The sequence below is a fragment of the Chamaea fasciata genome, unplaced genomic scaffold (genome assembly GCF_029207755.1).
Source record: "Chamaea fasciata isolate MVZ Bird 193981 ecotype frontalis unplaced genomic scaffold, bChaFas1.0.hap1 SCAF_26, whole genome shotgun sequence".
In the NCBI taxonomy this organism is placed as follows: domain Eukaryota; kingdom Metazoa; phylum Chordata; class Aves; order Passeriformes; family Sylviidae; genus Chamaea; species Chamaea fasciata.
The window spans coordinates 3,849,616-3,875,777 of record NW_027094111.1 but is presented as its reverse complement, the minus strand read 5'-3'; the positions used below and the strand labels follow the sequence as shown (position 1 = coordinate 3,875,777).

At 50.7% G+C, this 26,162-nt stretch overlaps 1 protein-coding gene across 3 annotated transcripts; it reads left to right on the top strand.

Moving 5' to 3' along the window:
• The first annotated feature begins 322 nt into the window (after positions 1–322).
• On the top strand, positions 323–25,216 carry FHL3 (four and a half LIM domains 3). Of its 3 annotated transcripts, none has more exons than XM_066204237.1 (6): positions 323–427; positions 20,764–20,948; positions 21,025–21,199; positions 21,826–21,995; positions 22,154–22,340; positions 23,265–25,216. In XM_066204237.1, exons 2-6 carry the CDS (start codon positions 20,793–20,795, stop codon positions 23,414–23,416), a joined length of 840 nt encoding a protein of 279 aa, XP_066060334.1. In that variant the 5' UTR covers positions 323–427; positions 20,764–20,792; the 3' UTR covers positions 23,417–25,216. The 3 variants fall into 3 exon arrangements, with proteins under 3 accessions (XP_066060334.1, XP_066060333.1, XP_066060332.1); XM_066204236.1 differs by having other exon boundaries at positions 348–427; positions 20,767–20,948; XM_066204235.1 differs by lacking the exon at positions 323–427 and adding an exon at positions 12,074–12,203 and having other exon boundaries at positions 20,767–20,948.
• The last annotated feature ends 946 nt before the right edge of the window (positions 25,217–26,162 follow it).

The window sequence follows — 26,162 nt, the reverse complement described above, 5'->3', positions numbered from 1 at the left end:
CCATGGCGACGGCGGGAACGCGCGCGCGGCCCCGAGCGCGGCCCCGCGGGGACCCCCGGGCACGGGCGGGTCCGGCCGCCGCCGCCGGGACGGCCCCACGGTCTCTCCGCCGCCGGTCCCTCCACCACGGCCCGGGGCCCTCCCGCCGAGCCCCCGTTCCCGCCCGCGGGAGGCGAAGCGCCGGAGCCGCCGCCTGGAGACGGGGCTCATCCCGCCGCCGGCCGCACGGGGAGCACGGCGGGCGGGACCGACCCGCAGCGCCTCCCGCCGCCCCAGCGCCGAGCTGGGCGGGCACCGGCCCCGGGCCGCCCCCGGCCCCGCCCCGGGCCGGGCTCCGCGCTCCGGGCTGGGGAGCAGCGCCGAGCCGAGCCGGGTCTGCACAGCGGCGGGGCAGCGGGAGCGGCAGCGGCTCCGGGACGGAGAGCAGGTGGGTCAGGCCGGGCCGAACCGGACCGCACCGGACCGCACCGGACCGCACCGGGGGCGGGAAGCGCTGCCCGCCGGGGCCCCACAGCCCTGGACGGGTCGGGTGGTGGCGGGGGTGCCCCGGGGGGCCGGAGGGAAGGCACCGCGTCCCCGGTGCCGGCTGGGGTCCGGGCATCCCCCGGGAGCCTGCCGGGGTCTCGGTGGCGGTCCTGGGACGTGGCTCGCCGGAGAGCTCTGCCCCGGCAGCGCGGCGCGCAGCGCTTTTCTGGAGGAGAAAACCACAGTCTTTGGGCCGTGCCCCTTCGCCAGGCTGCGAAGTTGGGAGCTTGAGCAGTGTTTTATGGAAAGAGTACTGAGACTTTACCCGAGCAGCAGGACCGGGAGTAAACTGCGACCAAATGTTCAAATGTAGCACAGGAAAATTTTCAACGCATCAGGAGTGATTGCTGTTTTTCCAGAGAATCCCAGGGTAGCGATGGGAAAAGGCTCTAAGCCCTGCTTTGTGTGTGTGTGTGTGTTAGACAAAGACTCGGAAGTCACAGTTTGGATCTCACATTGAAAAGTAGCTCAGGATCTTTGCAAATTTTTTTCCCCTCAACACAGTTATGTTTCAGATTTTATTTTCTTACAGGTAACTTTTTACTGTTTTCTTTATCCGTTTCCAGTTCTGTAGCTGCGGTTGCTTTAACCACTGACACTTTCATTGAGAACTCCTGGGGACTTGGGATACATTTTCCAGTTAGCCCGGGTGAAGCGTGGTGGTAGGAATTTCTCTCCACAGACTCGCAGCACAATCGGATGGCGTGTGCCAGGGTTACGTATCTTCGTGGGGCAGGATTTAGTACTGAGGTCTCTTCTCTTAAATGTGAACTTGCTATGTTCAGTGTTTCCCAGTTTTGAAAACGATAAAAGGAATCTTTCCAAAGCAGAAAACCTATTCTTAGGAGCAGAGAAAGGGCAAAGCTCTTTTGGATGCAGCATCCTGGTGGCAGCACTGGCCTTTAGGGAAGAGTGTAGGGACATTCCTTTAACTTTTCTGACTCCTCTACCAAGCAGTAGAAATCTGTGGCTCTCCTAGCTGCCCAGGTGTTCAAACTGCCCCATTTCCCTGATTTGCTTTGTCAACATGTGGTTTAATTTCATGATAGGCAAAGAGGAAAGAGGAAGTCTGACATTTCTCCTATCTTATTTTTGTGCCATCCTCTTTCCTTTTCCTAACATGGAGACTGTATTGTTCCCTTGCTTTTCTTGCTGACCATTTCCTTTGAGGCATAGAATTGTCAGCAGTAGTTTCATTCTTTCCCAGCTCAGTCTGTAATTTTGTACACTTTTAAATTTGGTGGCATAGCACGGGAGACAAAAATATAGGTGATATGGTTAGTTGTGGGCACTAATTATAGCAGATGCTCCACAGCAAAAGGTGTGTTTTGGAATATGAACTCCATAAACTCCATAGGGAGTGGTGGGACACACTGGAGGCAGGGCAGTGTGTAGAAACAACCACAATTCCCTAGCAGGAAACCCTATGAAGTGTTCCATGATCTCAGCTTCTGGAGCATCCCTGTCTCTCTCTGTCCTGGATTTTTTGGGGTAAAATCTGTGCTTTTCCCCTGCCTGCAGAACACCTGAAGAGCTGAGCAGTGAGTAGGGTGCTGAAGGTCACTGCGTCTCCCCAGCCTTTGGGAGGACAGGCGGTCACTGCTGTTCCAGCAGCACATCTGCCCTCAGCTCAGCTCCTGGTTTGTGCTGTGGTTTCTCCTGGGGCAGGTGCTGGAACAGCCCTGCTGTCTGAGAACACAGCTGGCAGTGGGATAGCTCATATGGGAAAAGCTGGAGTCTCTTTCCTGGCTGGTGTCGTCATCAACCCTGATGACGCATGGGTTTTTGTCTGTAGTGTACCAGTCTTGTATGACTGTAGGCAGTGTTCACTGGTTGTCAATTGATTTCTGAGGAGTATGAGTTTAGCCATGTTCTTTTCTGGTTTTGGACAAAGCAGCTTCAAGACTGAGGTGAACCCTTAACTGAGCCAGAAAAAAACTTCCCTGCAGGCAGGTTACCAAAATTCCCAGTGTACCAACTTTGGAAGCACTGGCTTCTGTTCCCAGCCAGGACTTGCTTGCTCTATTGCTTGCCTGATGAGGTAAGATGCTTTCTGCTGTGTTCCTAATTGCAGCTGAGTTTCTGCTGTTACACGGTTGGCTGGTGTTTGAAATGCCAGCAGAAAGGTGGAAAAAATTGATTAGTCTCAATGCTCAAAGTGTTTCCAACACCCTCTGCCTTAAAAAGGACTTTTATGGTAATTGCAGCACTGATGCACAAGATTTTCTTGGTGGTAGAGCAGGATCCTCATTGATGTCTGTAGGATTTTTGCTGCCTGTATCTTACATGAGGCTGTGCTTGATGAGCCACTGCTGCAGCAGTAACCTCAGGAGAGAGACAGGAGTATAAACCTTGTTGCTCTGCTTCACCTTTTGCGTGATAAAAAAGGTACCCAGAAAACTGAGCTCTGGCTGCTCTGAATGAAAGCCAAACAGCTCCATAATTCCTTGTAATTGCTCAAGTGAGAGATCATTTTTTCCTCTGGTGTTGAGTGTTCAGTATCCCTGGCTGACATGTGCTGTTCTCAGATTGCCCGTGCCCACCACAGTGCCCAGGTGCTCTGGCAGGAAGGTGCTGCCAATGATGTTTGCCGTTTTGCTCCGAGTGCAAGTGGCTCATTCCTTAGGGCACTTTGACTGCTTCTGCCTGAAATAGGTGCAATTCCTATGGCCAAACTGGAAAAATTCAGAGACACCTTCATAGTGTTTTAACCTTAGTGATGTCATCAAAACCGATTTAAGCATTTTTACCCAGGTGAGTTCTTTTTTCAAAAGGAGGGGATAGCTATAACCCTAAATACCAGCTGTATCTAGGAGAGGGAGAAGAACAATTGTTAGGAGGCAGAGAAGCTTTACCAGGAGTACTTAATCTTCAGATTAGTACTTCCAAGAGCTTTAGGGTCACTTTTAAGGTGAGGTTGTGGGCAGAAGGGCCAAGCTGCATGGGCTGTTTTGGTTTTGGGGCTGCTCTCTGGGAAGCTGCTGCTGTCCTGCAGCCAGTGAGGAGGGGGCATTTCCCACAAAGGCTGGGGTGTGTTTACTGGACTCTGCTGTGAAGTGGGAAAAGGAAAATACTTCATTCTGTGGAGATGCAGTTGCTGAGAAAAAAATCCTTGGTCTTTGTTTCTTCTCTTCCTTCCGTTTTGCTCTGGTTTTACCAGGTGTAAAATACAATTGTCAGCAGTTTACAAGGAAGGGGAATGTCAGTTTTCCTGTTGAAGAAAATATCAAGGGTCTGATTGTGAAAGGGGAAATTGAAGAATGGCACATGGCTTCCACCTTCCTGTATTTCACCCCGGAGAACTGCCTCTGCTTTGTTGATACTTGCTAAATAGAGAACGATTTTAACAAATGATTCTGCCCTTACTCACAGGGGAATAACATCACTCCGGGAGGAATCAGAAGGACACATCCATTAGGGCTAAATTAATAGCTAAGAATTATTTACTAATGTCTTAACACAGAATCCAAAGAGCAATGGAATAAAAATCCTGAAATTTACGTTTTTGTTCTTAATGTAGTCTCACTTGGACTTGATTTGGCCTGTGTGATCTGATTGTTAATATTAGTACATTTTATTTTTAATTGCCTCTGAGTGTGTTACTGTAGATCGTCCCACACTTGCAAACTGCAGAGTTCTTTTATATAAAGTATTTTGAACTTCCCAAATATTAAAAAAAAATAAGTTAGCGGCATGGATAGATATTAATTCTGGACCCTTCTGCTTGGTGTCATGGCTGGAACAGCAGTTTGTTGATGTTTATGGCCAACCTGCCCAGTGCCAGTTCTGCTCAGGAATATAAATTACCTTCCAGCACCAACCTGGTGCTGATGCCAAGGACATGATCTTGACTGCTTCCTAACTTAGCTTTGAACATCTGAGCTGTGAGGAATGAGGAATGTGCTGCCTCTAACCTGGAGCTGTTGGCGGCCGCCAATGTCATGAATCCAGTGAGTGGAGAAGCCAGCGCAGGTGACTGGACAGCTGGAGCTGTTTTCCCTGCACAGGAGGGGCAAAGAGAACTCTGAATAGCTCAAGGAAATGCTTGGTGTTGTTTGAACAGTCAGAGATCTGCTTCCCTAGTGCTTCCTTCAGCACATGTTACACTTGACCCTGCCAGCACTACACACAAATAGGAGTCAAGTCTTTGTCCCCAGTGGTAGATTAAACTGCTTGGCCATTGTTGCGAGTCCAAGATTTTCCTCTCTCACCCTGTTTAAATGACTGCTTGGATGTGCAGCCAAAGTAAATATGAACTAATAAAAACTAGAGATAACACATGGAGAATAGTTGTTACGGGCTAACTGTAGCACAAAGAGGCACAAGTTTTGCTGGCAGCTTTTCTGCTTAAGTTTTGAAGCTCAATTACCTGAAAAAGAGTTGGTACGGGTCAAGTATAACTTCCTTTCTATTGCAATAGGGGAACTGTATCTGTGTGTCTTCGGAATAAGAAAGGCATCTGTTAGGCTGCTGAGGCTCTAGTGCCTGCCTTGCAAGGTGTAGTGCAGTAGCCCCAGGTAAGCGCTTCCTCACCTGAAAGCTGGAAGTGCTGTGGCAGGCCATGCAGCTTTGGAATACTTCTCTCTATTTCCACACAGTCACTTTCCTTGTTGGCAATAAATGTGTTTTCAATCGAGTTTTCAGTTCCTCAGCACACAGCCTGTGAGGCCACTGCCATAAGGTATCACTGACATCCGTAGTCTGCTAGGGGTTGGAAGGATAGGAGATAATTGTGTGGCTTTTGGAAGTGCCTCAGCTGACAGTGAAGGGAAGAATGAGATTGGGAGAGTATCACTGTGGAGTGACAGGGATGGGATTGCCCCTGTATTCCAGTCATGCAGTGCTGTTGGACACCTGAGTTACAGATGGTGCTGTAGGGAAGAGCTGGAGAGGTCTGTAATTGTCTGGGGACGAGGCTGCTTTAAGTGCCTATGTGTTACCAGCACACACGCTCACTGTGTGTCAGGAGAGGGCTGACCTGTTGAAGCCCTTCTACAGTGGCTGTCTTTGCTTTTCCCTTCCTGAGGCTTTTGGCTCTGCAGGGACAGTGTGCTCCTGCACCCTGTCCTTCAGCCCCTTCTGCACTGGAATCATCCGTGATGACCAAAAGGTTAGAGAGAACTGAGGGCTGAGAGTGCGACATGGCACTAAAGGATTAATGGCTACTGAGCAATAATTACCATAAATTATGCAGACTAAGTCCAGATCTAGGAACAGTTCTACCTCTTTCATTCCAAGCCAGTCACGGCTCATGCTGCCAGCACACCTGGAAATGAGGTAACTGAGTAATCTGCCCACATTGTTCAGATCTGCTGGGGCTTGGGCACAGACTTAGTAAGTGTTTTCCCTGCTCCTGGGCAACCTTTATTCTCCTGCAGCCAGGAAGTCTCCCTGATGGGATAAGACAGGGTACTTCTGTTCCTTTCCTGAGAAGGACGCTGTTAATTCACCTGCGGTGCGACTTCCCTGTGAAATTCCCTTTCCAGATGCGAAGATCTCACTGTTCTTGCAGTATGAGATGGAAACACTTCCAGTGCTGCCTGAACATGTTATTTAGGTCAGTTGCAAGGAGGATGGCAACGTGAATCAGAGGAGTTGGAAGAGAAAGAAAGTCATTAGACAGCACCTTGACATCCCCTGCCAACGCAGGGATTTTCTCTGCTGACGCAGAAGCCCGGCTGGAGCACACATTTCATTGTCTTGTGCTTTTGGTATGGTCCTGTGGCTGAGGAGCTGGACTGGCAGTGAACCAGTGGGCTGCGAAGACAGACCTTGCCTTTGCCACTCTGTCTCAGCACCTAGATCCTTGTGGGTGTATGAACTAATCTCTGAAAGAGAGAGAGCAAGGTCTCCTCCTTATTGCTCTGGAAAACAAGGTACACCAGGATCATTGACCTGACTGCATCCATTTTGGGTGAACGAGCCTCCAGAAGGGGGTTTTACATTTATCATGTTGTTGTAACGTTGACCAGAGCAGCTCAGGGATGTTCCATCCCAGTAATGGGCGTGCGGTGCCCAGTACACTGCAGCAGCTCTGGGGGAACTCAGCAGAGCCAATGGCCTGAGTGTGCTGGGCCAGCCTTGGGCTGGGGGACTGTCAGTGATGGTGGGAAACCCCTGAAAATATCCCACTGGGCAGGGCTCTGCCAGACACTCCGTTTCCCTTCCCAAAGGAAGTAGCCTGAATTTACCCAGTGCTCTGTAGAGACCTGTAGGCTAAAACAAATTATTTTTACACAGTAGGAAACATTGAGACCAACCTTAACTGATGAAGCAATTTGCCAGCTTTTAGCCTCAAGGTCCCTAGTCCCTCAGGGCTTTCCAGCATAATGGCTTGGGTTGGTTTCCCAGAAAGATTCTCTTGGATATGTGCTGTTGGCTCATTACTAGCTGCTTTATTTTTCCAAGAGCCAGCTCTCGTTAGCTTCGTTCTCACAGCATTGTTTTCTTTCTAGAAGAAGCTTTTGCTGGCTCTCCTAAACTATTGCATGGGAATTGCTTACTGGCTTACATTTTTTTTGTTTGTTTTGACCCAAAGCTGTGCTTTGCTCCCCTCTGTAACACTGCCAACATAATTTCCAGTCTCTTTTAAGCATATGTTTTGCAATAATATCTAAAGTCTTGGCTCCAAGTAACTGCCTTACAGAGAGATTAGTATCTTCTAACGAAGGAATTGAGAGGCAAATAGTGAGAACAAAAGCAATATCTTGAGAGCCTGTAAGACTATCCTGACCTTTCCCAAAGGCCTCAGCCTGGCCTTCAGTGTTGAGCAGATGGCAGAAATCAGGGTGGACTTTGATTTGTAGAGGCCTCTGCCTTGCTGCTGTGTTTGCGGGAAATGTGCTCAGCACATTGTGGCCATCTGGGCTTGACTGTACTATTCTGATAATCCCCAGGGAGCCTTCTCCAGCAGAGCTCATCCTTGATGGAAGTCCTCTTTGGCTGACCTTGTGGAAGGGTAGTATTAGCAGTGTGGATTTTTGAGATTTGACGGCAGCATTCCTCATAGGAAGAAAGTGGGCTTGGGAAATGCTTTGTCCTGGCCAGGAGGGAAGGTGCCACTCGCCCAGGTATCCACGTGGGCACGCAGCTGGAATTAAACAGGAGGGTGAGGAGGTTAGTGTTAACGTTTTCTAAACTCCAGGAGGAAGTGTTACAGGAATGCAAAGGCCATCAGAAAACCCAACTGGAAAATTGCCTTGCTTTAGATGGGAGAACCAGATGTGGGGGAGCTGAGAGTCTCAAAGTTGCAAGGGAGCTGAGTGACTGGCCGCTCACAGGGAGACAAGAGTCAGGTGAGGGGGTCCTGGCAGGAGCTGGAATCTTCATCTGGATCTCAAGGAAGGTCTCCTTTTCAGAAGAACTGAGCTGGCTTTACCTGAAATCAAAAGAATGATTGGGTGCTCAGCATCCCTGGAACTGAGAGGTCAAAATACAGGCTGCCAAATTCAAGAACTAAGGGAAGAACAAAACCAAACCCTCTTCCAGGCTGTGTTCTGAGGCTGTAACTGCTCTGTCTCAGATATTTGGCATTTCAGGTGTGGGAGGGTGTGTGGCAGCTTGAGTGGCCAGTCCCACGGGCAGTGCTGTCCTCAGGGAGCAGGATGTCTGCCCTGCCCTTTGCACTGCGCATGTGGCAGTGTGTGCCTGCAGACCCCTGTTTGCTTCTAAACCGAACACTCTCTGCTCATGACCCACCCACCATGGGCACCCATTCTGCTCCCTCCTGCCTGTCCCTGGCCACCCATAGTGACAAGCCTCAACCCTTTTCCTGACTTTTGACTCTTCGCCTGTGCAGTGTGTGGAGCTTGCTCCAGGCTGCTCGTGAATCAAACTCCCAGGAGAGTTTGTGTGATGGTGCCACAGAGGCTCCTCTCCCCGTCTGTCCCATGGCAGTTTGTCCCTGTGCAGGCAGAAGGGACTCTCCTGCCTCTCAGCCTCTCTGCTGGCCAGCCCTCGTCAGCCACACTCTTGAGAAATCCTGGTGGAGATGTCGACCTGGCAGATGGAGGCTGTTACCTCATTCCACAAAAATGCTTTGTTATTGAGAAAATGGAAACTGTCTGAGGTTTGGGAGCTGAATAGAGTCATTGGTGTCTGTTTTAACCGCAGTTTAGTGGTGACTGCTCAAAAGTTCCCCTCTCTGAGCATTCCCTTCTCCTACACCCATAATCTTCAAGCCATTGGAGAGCTGCGATGACTTAACTCGTTAGCTGAGCAAAAAAATGTTGAATGCTGTTGCATGCTCTGCAGAAACCTCACTAAAACCTCAGCATCTTCCAGCAAAACAAAAATGGTGAGCCAAGAAATAACCCTTTGCAAGCTGTTGGCCAGAGAAGTGATCCCTATGGATACTAAGCCAAATTCAACCCTTTTTACAGTTTCAGCTGTGTGTCTTGTTTACTTGACTTTGAAAAGCTCCATGAAGATTATGCAGGAACTTCTTGGAGAGAAAAGACATGCTTGGAGACTTAGGTCTTGTAATTCTTAAACACGGGTATCTGAACCCCAGTCCCAAAGAGAAATTTCTTTTCATCAATTTTTAAAAGCAGATTTCAGCCTTGTGGATTTGAGAGCATAGGAGAAAGACTAAAAATAGGGATTGAAGTGTTTGCAAGCTAGTTTTTGTATTGCTGTGAATAATGACTTGGGTTAGTCCAGAAGAGCATTAACCTAAACACAGGCCTTGTTTTACTTAACAGATATTTGTGAAACTCTCATCTGGTACCTCTTTTTGAGAACCTTCCATAAGCATTAATCACCAGCACCCTAACAGAACCAAGAGCAGCAGCTTTTTGGAAATAAAATGAACACTTTATTTATGTGTTTTTAAACTAATTAATCTTGGCAGGCCAAATGAATGTCTTCCAGCTGCTACAGATGGTTTTCACATGACTAAATATTTTGGTGTGTAGAAAAACCTAGAACAGTGGAACCACAAGAAATTAAGTATTTAATTATTACCCTGGAATGTAAATATGACCCTGATATTTTAAATTTGTTTGCCCAAATTTCAAGTGTTCTCTTAGAAATTCATCAAACAATGCAGTTCTGATCTTGTTATTTGTGAAGCAGAGTGACTATTCAGCATCTTCTCCTAATTTATTTAAATATCAGAGTGGGTTTTTAGAAAAAGGAATTTGCTTAACTGGAGAAATAATCCCAGCTGCTTGAGGCAAAACCCTCGAGGATCAAGATCCTTGAGGGTCAAGATTTGAGATATAATGGACTAGATCTATTCTTGATCCCTGCTTTCAGGTTTAGCCATAAAAACCCCTCCTAGGCTCAACTCTGCCTCCTGACGTCTTCAGGAGGTTTTTTAATGCAAAATACAAACTGTAAAAACAATTAGCAGTTGATTTGCAGCCTGTATCTTACCCGTTTAGAACTCATCCTGGCCATGTGTTGTTCCTGTAGCTGTAAAGCAACCTTATTTCTTGAATGATCCAAGCCCAGGAGGTTTCCCTCATGTGAGTGTGTCAGAGGTAATTTCTGTTGTGGTTCAGGTCTGTGTGGCTGCAGATCATCCACGACCTGCGTGTAAACTCGGGCTTCTTGTAGAAAACGTCTTTTTGTAGTTCTTCTAATGGAACAAAAGGAAGGGAGTCATATAAAATATGTGTCTGAACGGCCTAACCTTCAGCACGGTTGAAGACAAAAAATTCCTCCCTGCGGTCCACACCGGATGGCACCGTTCCTGGATATTGCTGAGGATGGGAAGACAGCAAAAAAAGAATAGCAACAAAAAACACGGGTCCTGAGCTGTCCCTGAGTGCAAGGACTGCATTTGTCAGCATCATGAGCCCCAGTTCCAGCCTGAACTCCTGACTTTAGCCAGGCTTTTGGCCTCACCTTGCAGTTCCACTACCCTCATTTAAGGAAAAGGTGGCTTTTTCCTTTTCTTAAAAACGAACCCATTTTGAACTGGTGCATAACTTGCTGGTGCTGCCTTGTTCCAGCTCAGCCTGCTCACTGCTAAACCCCCAAGTTTAAATAGAGCCGCAGCAGAGGCATGGCGTTGGTTGAGAATCTGCTCTCTGGATTAGCTGTGCTCTGTAACAGCACGGCGCTGTGTCTGTCTGTTACAGGGTTGGAAAGGACCTTAAAGACCATGTCCCCTCTCTTCCTTCTCCCTTTCCTCCTGCTTTTCACAGAGTTAGGGTTGTGCAATCTATAGATGCAGGTCTGTGACTCGTTAGTGGGTGTCACAGTTTCCACTGACAGGGGTATGTGCTGCATCTCGGAAGGAGAAGAAAGATGGGACTTCAATCTTGGTTCCATTTTTAGTTCTACAGGCCCTGCCTAGTGCCAGAACCCTCTGAGGTGCAAATCCAGGAGGGAGATAGCATTACTCCCTGACTTGCAGGTATTCCAAGGGTAAATAATGTTTTTGCTGCTGACAGCTGTTAGGGAATTGAGGAAGCCACAATCCAATGAGAGGTGTGGGATGTCAGCTCTGTGGAAACTGAGGACCTTTTGCATTAATGATCTTGCACTGGATCATCATATATGCTTGTGTTGCTGGCAGTAGAGTCAGTGAGCTAAACTGCTTCCCAGGTCAATCTTTAGTTTGTGTCCTTAAATTTGGGTTATTTATTCTCGTCTGCCTCTTTCCTTGGCACATGGACATTTTCAAAAAGAAAACTCAGCATTTAAATCTAAAGGCATTTCAGTGGCTCCTTTTAACTCTGAACAGTTCACACCAAGAAAATCACTGTGTGCCTAACTCAGAACATTCTGGAACACACAGACTAGTAGTGGTACTCACCAAGAGTCATTAAAAGCAAAAAGTGCGCAGCACGTATGTCAGCCAAGAGAAGTTTTGTTTCTGCTATTTCTCAACCCTGTGCAAACACCATGTAACTCACAGAAAGATTAAATCTGGCCCAATGTGCATGTGGGGAAGTCTTGGATGTGTTGCTTTTGGAGAGCCCAGAGCTGAGTGTGGGAAATCATGACTGCACATGACACGTCAGGTTGGTGAAGGTGCACGGATTGTGCTGTGCTTGGTGCCGTGTGAAAGAGCAGCAACTCCAGGATGATGAAATAATGCTTTCTGGTCCTTGATAGCTTTGAGTTTTAATTTTAGAAGAAGATATAGAGCAGATCTTTGAATAAGAATGGGAGAGGGCAGTGCAGAGACTTGAACAATGGGGCCCTGAGTAGATCATGCTGTTTGAGCCACACTGACCCTTTCAAGTGACAATCCTGTTCTACTGCTCACCTTGTTAGCACCTAATAATGATGTTCAGGAGTTTTTCACTTTAACTTCGGAGTTTTGCTTCTTCTCTTTTGGTTGTTTGGGGGTTTTTTTCCGTCATCATAACATTGAGCAATAGAAAGGCTTTGGAAGTGAAATATGTCTAGAGAAAACTGGAATCATGTCTCTTGTGAAAATTTAGAGTAACTTTTATTGCAAGTGTCCAATTTCTAGTCACAAGTAATGACATTTAAACCCCTTTTGGAAATACAATCCCTGTGCTGATGTCACCCTTGGTTTATGATGTGGCTGCTTTTGTTGGTGGACAAGCACTTGAGTGTTTGCTGGTGAAGTGATGATTTACTGGTGAGAGTGCCTGGCTGGTGGCACCTGCTGTAGCTGCCCCTGAGGTGAGGGGCTGGAGGAGGACCCTGGCACAGCTGGATTCCTGCTGCTCCATCGCTTCCAGCAATGCAAGGTAACGGGGTTGGGCTGAGCTTTTATCTCCAGGGTTTGCCACTTTGGGACAAATTGTTCTGATCAGTTCGAGAATAGAGGGAGGGTTGTTGGCATTGCAGTGATGCCCCTGATCCTCGGGCTGCTTGAGCTTGTGAACAGCTTTGGGAACTTTTTTCCCAACTTCCATCAGCATCAATGAGTGTGGAGCACCTTCCCTGCAGCAAAGAAACGAGGCATTGCTTCACATCTGCTGCTTCAAGGGCTGAGACAGCTGCTCTTCTTGGTCTTCAGCTGAAAGCTGCCAAGAGAGGAGCCTCTGTTAGTGAAAATTCTGGTCTTTCTGATCCTTTTTAACCTGTGAGAGGTGTGCTTCATGTAGGTTTCCTTGTAAATCTCGGATGGGAATGAGAGAATGAGGTTCTGTAAAGGAGCCACGGACCTGGATGTTTGATCACAGCCTCTTGATGTTGTCACTTCTTTTCCGTTCATGTGGGACTCTTTTTTTTCTGTAAAGAAACAGCTCTTCCTCTCTTCCTGAGTTTTTAGGCACAGTCAGTCCACATGTTTACTGAGCTGCCTGCCAGCAGCAGCTCCTGTTCTGAGATGGACATGTCCAGTGTGCAGGGGCATGGGCTTGGAAACTCCATGTGTAGCTGCGTGATATAAATGCATTAATACATTTTATGAGCATTTGTGTCTCTTAAAATAGCTGTTTCCACATAGTCTTTTGGATGTGGCACAGTTTTCCCTTCCATGGGTTCCACCAAAGGCTATCTGCACAGCAGAAACAGGAGCACGCGTTACATCTTGCAAATTTCTTTTTAGTACTTGCAAGGAGTTATTTTGTAGAGATTTTATGTGAAATACGTGACAATTGCAACTGACAGCTTCTATTATTTAAATCGTGCAGTACTTAAGAGTAATTTAAAGGTGTCAGTGAGAATGGTTTGAAGATAACCAGCTCTGTATGGTGAAAGTAAACGACACGTGCTGACCAGATCACCTGGCGGAGAAGTCTTCGGTCACAAAAGGGACCTTGATCACTTCTAGGCTGGCAAGGCCGTGCCTAGAAGGTGTGTTCTCTTCCCCTCTCAGCCATCCCATCTGTCCCCGTCCCGCACTTCGCCTCGGCTGTGCTGCCCTTGAGAGCGCTGCCCTGTTTCGGGAGGGCTGCAGCTGGCACACACAGCATCTCCCGGGCAACAAATGATCCCAGGTTTTGTTTCGGAGAACCGTCAAGCCGTTCCCGGGGTGGTAACATGAGACAATTTGTCTTTGCCAGGATTCAGTCCTCCCCCAGATTTAGAAGCTGCTCGCATGCTTCGTGCTGCAGGGCTGGCGTTGCCTTTGCTTGCAAGGGACACCAGCAGCTGTAAAAAGCGCTTTATAGGGAGACTGTCCGTGTTCCTTGGGCTAAGAGCCAGCGCAGGTGGAGGGGCCCTCAGTGGTCTGTGAGAGAGAGGGAGTGCACAAGTGTCACTGCAGCCTCTCCTGTCACCTTCCTGGCTTTCTCTTCTCTCTGCGGATTTTGGAGAGCCCCAAGAGGCACAAAACTGCACATTACCTCTCTCCATCAACAGATTCTGCTTATGTGCAAGAAACCAACTGCGAATAGTTGTGCTCGGGAGGCAAAAGAATCAAAACGGAAGAGGGAGTATTTTGCCCAAATTTGGTGAAAAAATTCACTTTGCCCTTTAAGTAATAGGCGTGCATTAAATAAAGCATGTCTGGGATATGTGTCTTTTCCTGCTACTGGAAGTCAAAGTTGCTTTGTTTATTGAAAAAGAAACATGAAGCTGAGCAGAGCCTTAATGAGCAAAAGAGCTTTCAGGCTTGTTGGGGAGACAGGGAATTGAGGACTGGGCTCACATTGTACAGGTTGGTTTTCAGCACGTGAGCAAAAAAAAGAAACACCATCCCTAGGGCTGTGTCCAGTGCTTGAGGCAGTCCCTTGATTGCCTTTTTGGGCAAAACAGAGGCATAATCTTGTAAGTGTATTTTATTAAGGATTGCAAAAAGCTTTGTAAATACTAACTTATGTATCAACTCAGAAATAAGAATGGCTTCATCCTCAATTCAAAAGGCGTCTGTCTCTAAGGGAAGGAAAAGTGCAAACTACAGTGTAAGGATTCAGCTGTGAGAGAACTTCAGGGAAATAGAGCGGAATTACATTATTTTGCAGTAATATCTACTCTGAGATGCTCAGGCCCCAAGAACTAGCAACTGGAGCAGTCAGATTATTTTTTCTGCATATAGGCTGTGATGTCTGTTTGAGTTGCAAGATCCTTGTGTGCTGAGCTGATCCAAGATGAAGGTACACTGGCCTCAGTGTGCAGTTAGTCATTTCCTGTCACGCTTTCATGTTTGAATTCTGTTGTACTGAATGTGACCTTTATTTTGTGGGGCAAAGAGATCTTGAAAACACAATTGCCAGGGATCCTCGGATTGTTAAGTTGGATAAGCAGTGAGGCGTTTATATGGCTGTGGGTTGTTACAGGGGTATAAAGCAATTCGGTCCAAAATGAAACTTTCAGTGCTAGATTGTAACATGCTCACAACACGCTTATTGAGAATAATTACACACCTGTCCCTTGCTCCTTTTTAAGAGCTGACAGGAGCAGCTCTTTCCCCGGACTGCAGCTCTTGCTCCTCCGGTCACACCAACGCTCCTGTGATCAGTCACATTCCCTGAAACTTGGCTTCGGCATCTTTCTTCCTCTTATGGCCACCGTGACCATGTGTGCAGCTGCTGCCCTCAGCCAACCCCCTGCCTCAGTGGTGGCTGTCCCCTGCTGCCAGTGTCCCCTGCTTGCCACTGGCACGTGGCAGGAAAGGTACCTGTCACGAGGAGTTTCGGCCAGGCTTTCTCTGTTTTCTCTGCAGCCTCCTCAGAGACAAGCCAGAATCTCTCCTGGCGTGTTTTTAAGCCGTGGGTTTCTTAACTGCCTGACGGAAGGGTCTGTGCTGAGCTGAGCAGAAGTTTCTGGCGTGTTCCTATCTTGCTCCTCTGCTCTCAGTCTTCCTCCATCAATTCATGGTCTGTTTGAATGTGATGGGTCCAAAGTGCTCAAATTATTTCAATTCCTGACTTCCTGTTGAGTGCACAGAATTTGCTTACTTTGTGCTCATTTTGAATAAGATTAACAGTTGATCTCTTGAGCAAACATTCCAATTTAATGTCAGCAGAATGACATAGGCTGCCTGCTCTGCTTGTTCCCAAACGGTTTTACTGCTGTTAGCTACACCTCTGAAGGGCCAGGATTTTGTTCAGAACCCAAAATAATTAGTTAACCCCTAGAGATGTTCAGTACTAAATTTTTAACTCTGAAACCATTCCCTCCATTTTTTCCTAGGCACAGTTTTTCATTTTATGGTTGCGTAGTAGGGACTCTTCAGCTTCTTTCTCAGACCCTGGTAGAATTATCTTTCCTTAAAGAAAGTAAGTCCAGAGCAAGGGCTGAATTTTCTCTTGTGCCGCTCGCTGCCTGTCTGCTGGTACCTCAGGAGCCCAGCACAGCAGTGGTGAGTTTGCTCTTACTCACCTTGGGCCGGGTGTGATGTCTCCATCAGGGCTGTGCAAACAGTGCAGCGTTTCCTGCGGGCACCTCCGGGCAGGTGGGGCTGGAGGCAGGTGTGATTCTCTTACTGATGGTATTCTGTTTGTGGGGTAGGTGTGTTTCTGGCACTGTCCTTTACCTATATGCAGAGCTGTCAGGAGGAGTCTGTGATGCGGCTTTGTTCTTTGGATGGGGCGCCTCAGAGATCCCTTCTGAACAATGGGAATCCCTTATTTTGACACTTTAAGACTGTATTAAAATCATGCAACAGTTTAGGTCTTGTGGCCTGTCAGATTCTGCTACTTCAATTTTAACGGATTCTGCTCCTTCTTCCTCTCAAAGTTGTGGGCATTTTCAGAAAGCCTCTTACCTTGCCGACAGCACGTTATTTTATTTCAAATGCAAGGTGTTTCTTCACAGTGCTGCCAGCCGTTTTACTCAATCTGTTGCAGAGCCTGGAGCAACCCGTGACTGCTCTGGGCAGGAGGGTGTCCTGCCCACGCTTGGGGGAAAGGCTGAGGTACAGCTTGCTCAGCAGAGCTCGCCGAATGCACATGCATGAGCACAACACCCCAGTGGTGCAGGGAGGCTGTGGCCATGCACCCAGCTCATCTGCTTATCTCCTGCCTCTGAGGCTGCCTGTAAGAACCAAACTTTCCCTGTGTGTTGGAGAAATGACCTGCAGCATCCTCTGGTTGTGCTGGCGATGGAGAAGCCGCTGTGTGTGGCCTGGAGCTGTCCTGATGGTCCCTGCAAAGAATCTACTCCTTGGCCATGCTGGAGCCCTCCTTCCTGCTTAAGCTTTCCGAGCTGTCCCAGGGAAGGCTGAGGCTGGATGGCAGCTTGGAGGCCAGAGCTGAGGGCAGGAAGTGACTCACTGGTGCTGCAAGCAGGCGGGTGAAGGTTTGATGCAACTCTGCTCCCAAGGGTGCCTCTTGCAGGCTGGCTCACCCCGAGGGAGCTCTGGGACCTCTCCCCAGCTGCCTCAAGCTCTCCTCTGACAGCCCCGGGGACGCCCCAGGTGTGCAGCAGTGCTGGTGGGTTTGGCAGTGACAGGGTACAGGTAGGGCCAGGGTGTTCAGTGACCCTGTGCAGATCCCCAGGAGTGGTGTCAGGAAACGTGGAATGAAAGCTCTCCCAGCACAACGGAGGGGCCGGAGCTGCTCCTCAGAGCAAGCAGTTGGTTTGCCTTTTAGGGTCGGCAGCAGGCCGAAATAATTTCATGCGGATTCCAGGACCCATAATGGTTCTGGAAAGCTAGCAGGAACAAAAAGTGTTCTTCTCCTCTGCTGACCTTGGAGTGCTTTGAGGACTGTTTCAAAGCCATGTCCCTGGACGGTTTCATCCTTACATGGGGAATACTTGCCTGCCCCAGCGAGGTCGTGCTTTCTCTTCTGTGTCTGTTTAGGTGTGAACTGCAACTGCTTATATTTCTGCTCAGACAGCCCTGGGGAGGTGACAATAGGCAGGGACCTGACAGACAGTCAAAAGCAGGTCTTTTCCTGTGTCCTGGAAAGATTAAGTGTTTCCCTAGGAATAGCCCCGTGGATTACTCTGGGGTGACTCTGTGGAGCAGCTGGTGGTGAGCTGAAAACAAACTGGTGTGAAGTTACATGGGGTTACAAGTTCACCACACACACAAGACTCGGCACCGAAGGAGTTCATTGTAGGAGGAACCGTCTCAAAAGGCCAGTTAAACTCTTCAGTGATTGTGTGCATCAGGCCCTACTGTCTGTGTCGCCTCCTTTGCATAGCAAATCGCCGGTTTATTGGTGCTAAAATTAATGTAATGATCTCCTGGGGCTGTTGCTAAGCCATCGGCTTTGGACAATGACACCAGGCTGGTGTTGGGTGCATGTTACTCTCTAATTAGAAAGTGGACTTTGCTGTGCTTCCTTGACAAATTGCTGACCTTTCCCATACATGAGGCTATTCTGAGCTCCGCTCCAGACTGATCAGATTTGCATCGTGGAGCACTTCGTTGTTTGTGAGCGGAGCTCTTGTTCCTAAAGCTGTTCATGGGCACAGGAGAGGAACTGAACTTCCTTTGCTCCACAACTACATCTTTCAGAGGCAAAGAGGAGGCAGCTGGCAGGCATATATCTGTGTTTATTTTTGCCCTCCAACAGCTAAGGAGACAGCTGAGCAATATCCCACATCCAGCTCCACCATCCCCCTGTACAAGGGACCGGCTTCAGCAAGCCTTGTCCCCGCGGACCGGCGCCATCTGGCAATGGGCAAACACTCTATTTGCAACTGCAATCCCATCATTATGGGGCAACACCTTGGTTAGCATTTGAAGGCGTTCCTGACATCAGCCCAGCACACCCAGCGCACAGCTGATGTTTACAGGGTGGTGCAGAGGATGAGCACATGCTCACTGGCACAAGAGCGATTGCCTCTATTGTACCTTCTATGTCTGAGCCTCCGTTAAAGGGTTTTTTTAATGCATTTTAAAACTCTACCTCTTTCCTTCGTGAGGAAGGCAATTCCCAGGTTCATCATTACAATCACAGTAAGAATTGTGGGCTTTTCTACTGTTTCTTGTACTCCCTTTCTTTTGTCCCACCTTCCTCTTCCCGGTGCCTTGGGTCTCACAGCACCACATCTCAGGGAGGAGGATGCTGCATTTGCTTTGGCGCTGCCCGGGCTTCGAGGCCCCTGCCCAGCTCTGCATGTGAGAGCAGAACAAAGGGAGCAAACAGCTTATCTAACACAAATAACCCTGAGCAAACTTCCTGGGCCTGTTCTTGTTCTGTTGAAAAGGCAGCACAAAGTCTGTGTCCTGTGTGTGCTGTCTGCAGCCTTGGCCCACGTGAGGCTCCCGGGCCTGGCTCTGCTGCACCCACAGCCTGGGGACCACAGTGTGCAGGACTACAGAGAATTTGGGGAGAAACTTCTCAAAGTGCAGGCAAGCCTGGCCCACCTCTTTGGGGTACTCCTTGGTATATAATTCCCGGAGGGTTTGTTTTTCACTTTCTCTTCTGACAGCATCCAGGTCAGGGTAGTGGTGCTCAGGAGGCTAAAACCCCAGCTCATCGGTAAAACCCCAGCCTTCTTCATTCGGGTTGTCTTTTCTTCCTTGGTGTTTTCTGATGTCCTCTGAGCCTGTGTTACTGGACCGCAGGGCTGAAGTGCAGCCCACTGGGAAACATGGAAGTTCCCTGCTCTGGCGGTGCCTCAGCTCCCAGGCCAGGAGTGCTCATTAGAGGTCCACTTATTACAGACACACCTTGGAAAGTTCCCTTCACCAGGGCTGGGAGGGGGAGGAGGAGAGTTGGAAATTTCATTTCATTCTTTGCCAGTGAGAAAGGTCCCAGGTAGCTTCAGGGAGCGAAGGGAAGTGGCAGAGAAGGCAGCAGTGGGTGAGGAACAGCCAGGAGCTGTGTGGGGGTCAGGAGAGCTGCTCCCCATCACAGGAGCCACCTCAGGGGGTGCCCCAGAGGAGAGGGACACTGGAGGGGCCAGCACAAGCTGGAGCAGAGTTGGAGCAGCAGGTCCAGTTCAGCACCTTGCAGCAAACCACCACGTGCCTGCCTCGTGTCCAGTAGCAGACTGGACGTTGCCTTGTTCTGCAGGCAGCACACAGGGCTGCTGCTTGGAGCTTTGGGGGAGGCTTGGTGTGGCCCAAAGCCCGTGTTGCTGGCAGGGACATGCTGTGGAGCCACAGCCACACAGGCTGGAGGGCACGGAGCGGGCAGTGGCCTGGGTGGCAGCTGGTAACGAGTGTCTGAAAAGGGACTTTGTTCCCCCTCGGTTGGTCACGTAGCCATGTGGGAGCACTGGATTTATTCTCCATCAGTCCTATCGGCACATACCAGGCTTGACAACAGCTGGGAGCTGTGTGGCTTGGCCAAGAATAGCCCTGGGGAGCTCTGGGCTGTGAGTCAGAGCTGTCTGGATCAGCTCCTGCCCTGGAGCTGCCTCCCAACCTACAGCCGCCTGTGGGGAGGGGGTGCAGGGGCTGGTAGGGAGCTCCCTGACCATTAAATGCTTAACTGCAGGTTGAGCTGAAATTGCTCTTTGTGAAGTGGGTGGGTTCCTGAAGAACAGGGCAGTGGAGGTGCTCTGCTGCTGACAGTTCCCATGTAACTCAGTGGGCTTGTCTACACTTGACAGCAACCTGGGTTAAAGAAGGGTGTGATTTTGCAAGTGGAAAACTCCATGTTTAGGAATAACCAGGCTAAATTAAACAGGAGGATCCTCCTGTTCTGGAGTTAATGCTCCAAAGAAAGCAAAATATTTCCACAACCCCGTTGTCTGTGAGGGAGATAAGGAGCAAGGAGAGATGTCAGGTCTCCTTCATGCCAAGCCCCAACAGGTGCTTGTTGAACATCCATCTGCCCCTATAGCTTCTCCCTGGAGAGTGTTTGTAGTTGGAACAACACATGTAGAACAGTTTGCTGGGTCAAGGCTCCACAGCCAAGGCACAGTGCAGAATGCCTGATTCCTGCTTCCCTGTGGAACAGCTGCTTTAAACTTCTGGAGAAGTTCCAGGGTTTGAGCTGCTAGCAGCCCCTCAGGCAGAGCTTGCCGCCGTCGTGAGGAATCCTGCCCCAGACCATGCGGGGCTGAGCGTGGGTATCTGAAGGGCAGCTGGGCAGACAGATCTCCCTTAGGGTGCCTGGCTCTCAGACCTCACAGTGGACACACGGCCACGTGGCATGCGCATGGTTTTGGTGCCAAACCAAAACTTTTCATGCAGGAAACTTCTCCCTTTTTATTTTACGCTTCCCCGGAAGGCAGCAAAGAGTGAGGAGCTTAGCTGCATTCTGACATGTCCAGGTTTTCTGAGTGCTGCTGCCAAATTGCTCCAGCTGTCAACTGGAGTATAAGCCTGAAGCAAGGTTTATTGCAGGCTCTTAGGGCAGTGCCTGCAGCCCCAGAGCAGGAGCACAGCGTGGGTCTGTCCCCTGTGCTGACAGCAGCTGTTGGCTCAGTGCAGGACTCTGGCCCTCGGCCTCTGGAGGTGGCAGGTTGCACAGGGACACCTCAGACAGCCTAAGCTGATCCTGATCCCAGCAGGTGAAGGAGGCCCTCAGACCGGCACCATGACAGAGTGCTTCGACTGTGACAACTGCAAGGAGTCCCTGTACGGGCGCAAGTACATCCAGATGGACAACGGCCCGTACTGCATCCCCTGCTACGACGCGCACTTCGCCAACACCTGCGACGAGTGCAAGGAGCTCATCGGCCACGACTGCAGGGTGAGTAGGGGCCCTGCAGACAAGCAGGTCAGTTCCTGGTGCTCTGGTGCCCTCCTCATGCTGGCTGTACTCCCAGGAGCTGTACTACGAGGACCGCCATTACCATGAGCACTGCTTCCGTTGCTTCCGCTGCGACCGCTCCCTGGCTGACGAGCCCTTCACCTGCCAGGGCAAGGAGCTGCTGTGCAACGACTGCTACTGCAGCGAGTTCTCCTCCAAATGCATCGCCTGCGAGAAGACTGTCATGCCAGGTAGGAGCAGGCAGACCTGAGCATTGCAGTCTCTGGTCCCTTGGTGTCAACTGGGGAGGCAGGTCCAGCGTGAGAGCAGAATGGAAGAGAGTTGGGTCACTGTTTTCCTGCCCTCCTGTCGCTGCATGGACAGGGCTGGGTGCTTTTCTTGTCCAGGAAGACTGCAAGCTGTGATGACCACAGCAGCCCTATCTATCTGTTCCCCTTTTTCATGGGGAAGTGAATGAGGGAGGAGATAACAAAGGGTTTCCTGGGCATTTTCTGCTGTGTGCTGACAAGAAGAGACAGAATGACTGAAGATGTGTGAGTGTCTCTGGAGAAGGCCTGAGGCAAAGGCGTGTGTGTCTTTACTTGGCTATTTTGGCACCATCTGCAGATGTAAGTTACGTCAGGCATCTCTGCCATGGCCTTTGTGCCAGTGCTGGGGACATGTTCCTGCAGCCCTCCCCTTGTGGCTGTGCTCTGGGCCTGAGGCGCCCTCTCCAGCTGCCTATGTTCCTGAGCTGCCATGAGGAGGGGAAGCATAGAGCATAGAGCCACAGGTGTGCAGGGCCACAGTTCATCCTGCCAGCCCCCCAGGTCCCTGTGTGCCGCTCCCTTGTGTCACTGCAGAGCTCTCTTTGCAGGCTCCCGTAAGCTGGAGTACAACGGACAGACCTGGCATGAACATTGCTTCATATGCAGCAGCTGCCAGCAGCCCATTGGGTCACGGTCCTTCATCCCAGACAAGAAGGATTATTACTGTGTCCCCTGTTACGAGAGCAAGTTCGCTCCTCGCTGCACTCGATGCAAAAAGGTACGTGTGGCCTGGCAGCCCTGACAGCATCCAGCCCTGATGCAGGGACAGGGAATCCCTGCTCCTGCCTGAACTCAGAGGAGGGTTCAGGTGCCAGCACCCCAGCTGGGCTGTTTCCCTTTGCCTGTGCGTCACCAGCGTGTGCTCTCTTGCTGCAGACCCTCACCAAGGGAGGAGTGACCTACCGGGATGAGCCCTGGCACAAGGAGTGCTTTGTCTGCACGGGCTGCAAGACCCCCTTGGCTGGGCAGCAGTTCACCTCCCAGGATGACAACCCGTACTGCATCAAGTGCTTTGGGAACCTCTATGCCAAGAAGTGCAGTGCCTGCACAAAGCCCATCACAGGTGAGCACAGCAGCCCTCTGAGGAACCCCGTGGTCCTGGGGCTACTTCTGTCCCTTCACGTCTTTCACAGTGGTGAACTGTGACCTGGGCAAGGAATTCCCTCTTCCCGCAGGTAAAGGCTCCAAAGTGTCCCCTCAAAGCATGATCTCATGTCTCTAGCTTGCCTTTTTTGATACTGATTGCCATGTCCTGTGCAAAGGTTGTTCACAGACAGGGAAAGCCTAGAGCAGCACCTGGTGCAGGGGAGTCTGGACCTGCTGTACCTGCCTAAGGCAAGGGAAGCAAGGGATCCTCTTCTGCAGAACCCCCTACGAGAGTCTGCCTTTCTTCCTGCCCTCCCCCACTTGACCTTCCCCCTTGCAACTCCCAGGTTCCTGCTGCTGGGAAGGCAGGAGAAGCTGTGAATCAGCTGGTGACTCAGAGGATGGTTCTGGCTGAGGACAGCTCCCAGGCACCCACTTCCCCTCTGGTCCTTATCAGTTTGTTGCAGTCCTGGGGAGAAGAGGGTCACAGCTCACCGGTCCAACAACTGCCAGCAGAGAAAGGAAGCTCCTGTGGAGCCTCTGCAGGAGCCTGGGCCTCAGCTGGTGGCAGGATGGCTCTTCCCAGGATCTGAGTAGTTCTGTCTGCCTTCATCCACTGTCATAGTGCAGCTCCTCTCCCTGCTCCTCCTAGGGGAGAAAATCATGATTCTGATCCTAATCTGTCAACCCTGCAAGGTCTGCTCTGAAGCAGTTTTAGTGCTTTTCCCTCACCAGAGTAGAGATTCGCATTTCAGATCTCTTTGATCCTGGGGTGTGCGTCTTCACCGGTGCCACGTGTGAACACCTGACCTGGAGATGAGCGGGCCAGGGCTCGGTCTGTTTGTGAAGCTCATCCCAGTTTCCCCAGAGACTCTGACCTTGCCCTCTGTCTCCCTCACAGGCTTTGGAGGTGGCAAATACGTCTCCTTCGAGGACCGTCACTGGCACCACAACTGCTTCAACTGCGCGCGCTGCAGCACCTCTCTGGTGGGGAAAGGCTTCATCCCCGACAACGACGAGATCCTGTGCCGTGACTGCAGCAGCGACCTATGAGCCCCCCAGGACACCACGGGCCAGGGGCTGCCTCTCTTCTTCAGGGCCTTGGTGCCACATTCCCCGGCAGCATTTCAGGGGCAGAGCACAAGGCACAGGAGATGGGGGCTGACCCCGAGCTCTGCGGTGTGTTCAGGGGGGTCCTGTGCCCCCTCCCTGAAGGCTAGAGTACGCTGTGCTATGGCTCTGTGCAGTCAAAGCTAAATCAAGCTGAAAAAGGAGCTTCGAGACCCCCCCCCATTATTTACTCTTTCTTTTCGCTTCCAGTCTAACCAGGCACGAGCCCAGGCCCCCAGCTGAGCAAAGGGCAAGGAGTGGCTTCAGCACTGGGCTGCTGGATCTGCACGCTGGCAAGCATGTATTCACCCCCTGGCACAGCTCTGACTTCTCTTCTTTCTCCATGTGCTTCCCTCGCTCTAGGTGACACAAGGCAGCGTGGCAGGGCCATGCAGCTTGGCCATGCTGACCTGTGTCACAGCTGGCTTTGCACAGCCTTCCCATATGCACAGCTGGCCCGGGAATGAAGGGCACTGCCTTCTGTTCTGGAGGTTTGGGGACACCAGGCTGGAGTGTGGCCAGGAGAAGAGCATACATCCTGTCAGATGGGATCCACCTCTGGAATTCTGTTGTCCCTCAGTCTTTGCAGGCCAGACCCTTTGCTCAGCACCTCCATGGAGGTGCTCTCTTAGCTGTGAATGAGGAGTTCAAGTCACTTGTAGGTACGGGGCGTTCTGCCCACCCACACCTGCCCCATTCCCGTCCACCTGTGCTGTGACCTCCCATGGCTGGGATGGCTGAGCTGGAGCTGGCAGTGCTGGCCTGCTGATGCTCAGATGTACCTGGGTGAGCCCTAGAGAAGGGCATGCTGAAAGCTGAGGGCACTCAGGGCTTTGTTCCTTCTCCATCCCTCTCATGAGGATCCATGGGATGGGCACTGCTATACAGAGCCCTGCTGTCAGCAGCACTGGGAACACCAGAGACCTCTGTTAATTCAGGGAAGGGAGCGTTGCCCACAGACTGTGCCTGTGATCAGTAGCTGCTGGGAGGGTCTGCAGGAGCACAGGGCTCCAGCATAGAGAGCAGCTGAGGGGGCAGCAGGATGTCCACAACCTGCTCCCCCAGGGCTGCCTGTGTCCCTAGTGGTAGGCAGGGAGGGTGTGGTGGCTCCTTCCAGCCACACTTACCCTTCCCTGTGTCCCAAACAAGAAGCAAAGCAAAGATGGCACCTGTGGTGGAGGACTTTGCATTGCCCAGGTCCCAGCTGGCCCTATCTGCAAAATAGGGTGTGTTGAGCCATCCCAGACTCACACGAGGCCTTGAGAATCCTTGCCCAAAGGCTGAGCTGGCCCTGGGCTAAGGCCCCTCTCAGTGGGATGCTCATGCCTGCCTTGTCGCTACATCCTTCTGCTTCTGTCTCGCTGGGCCACTTTTGCCAACCCTGCTTTCCTGCTTAGTCAGCCACATGCTTTTCTGAAAACCCATTCTTGTAGGTTTTTTCCCTTTTGTACTCATTTGTCATAAATATCCATCATTTTGTACACAACTACAGGATGAAGGGGCTAGCCCCCCACCCAGGCCTCACTTAGGAACAGACAATGTTATGCATGTTGAAGTGTTATTACTCTTTGTTGAGATCCTTGTTGAATCCTTGTTTGGAAGCTTTGATGACAGCAAATCAGAGTTTGTGTGTTTGCTATTATGAGAGGAGCTTGGAGCCATCTCCAGAAGGAATTGTCCTAAATAAACCTCAGCGTCCTCTGTATTTCCTACAGCTTTATACAATAAACCATTTTCGTGATGTTTGCTCTTCTGTGTGCCTTGAACAGCAGGCACAGGGCAGAGTGCTGAGTTGGTGCTGGGCTCTGCTCAGCCCTGCCTCGCCCCTAATCCCATTCTGGGGACAGGCAATCTGTGCAGTGCTGCTGCCTGCCTTCCCAAACCACAGCCCATCATCAGCTGTGCCGGCCCTGTGCTTGTGGCAGAGCAACAGCATCTCCCTCCTCCTGCTGGGGGCTGCTGTGGGTTCCTGGGGCTGGGGGTGTCCATCTGTCCGTCCTTGCTGTCTGTACAGGCAGACAGTCCTGCGTGGGCACCACTCTGTGCTGCCAGGCTGGCTGTGGGTCTGTCTGGGTTGTTATGGTACCAAACCAACCCCGCAGCGCAGAGCAGCCTCCCTGCCCTGCAGCATCCACTGCCTGCCCAGGCCACGACATTCCAAGGAGTAGCTGTTGCTGCAGCCTCCAGCCAGGATATCCGTGGTCCCTCTTGGCAGCCTTCCCTGGAGTGCTGCACGCTCTTTACTCATGTTTATCAGTCGGGGAGCCATTTATTCCCTAACACATGAAACCATTTTACACAGAGCCTTTACATTTACTAACAGCTGCCGTGACTTCCTCTGGATCTGCCTCTTCCAGCCCCTCCAGCACAGTGGCTGGGCTCCCGTGGGTGCTGCTCCAGTGGCAGGATGGGCACGGCCCACGGGGTGACTCCGTGTAGGAGCATGGCACTGGTGTGTGCACATTCCTGGCTCCTGCACACTGGTGTGTGCACATTCCTGGCTCCTGCTCTGGTAGCTGATGGAGTTCTAGCAGGATTTTTGTTGCTTTTGCTGCCCTGTGACCTGGGCTGGGCTCTGGGTGCTGTGCTGAGCCTTGGAGGGTGAGTGAGCAGCTCCAGCCCAGAGGTTCCTGTCCTCCAGCAGCAGCAGCAGCACAAGCCGGGCTTTCTGCAGTGCCGTTTCCAGGGA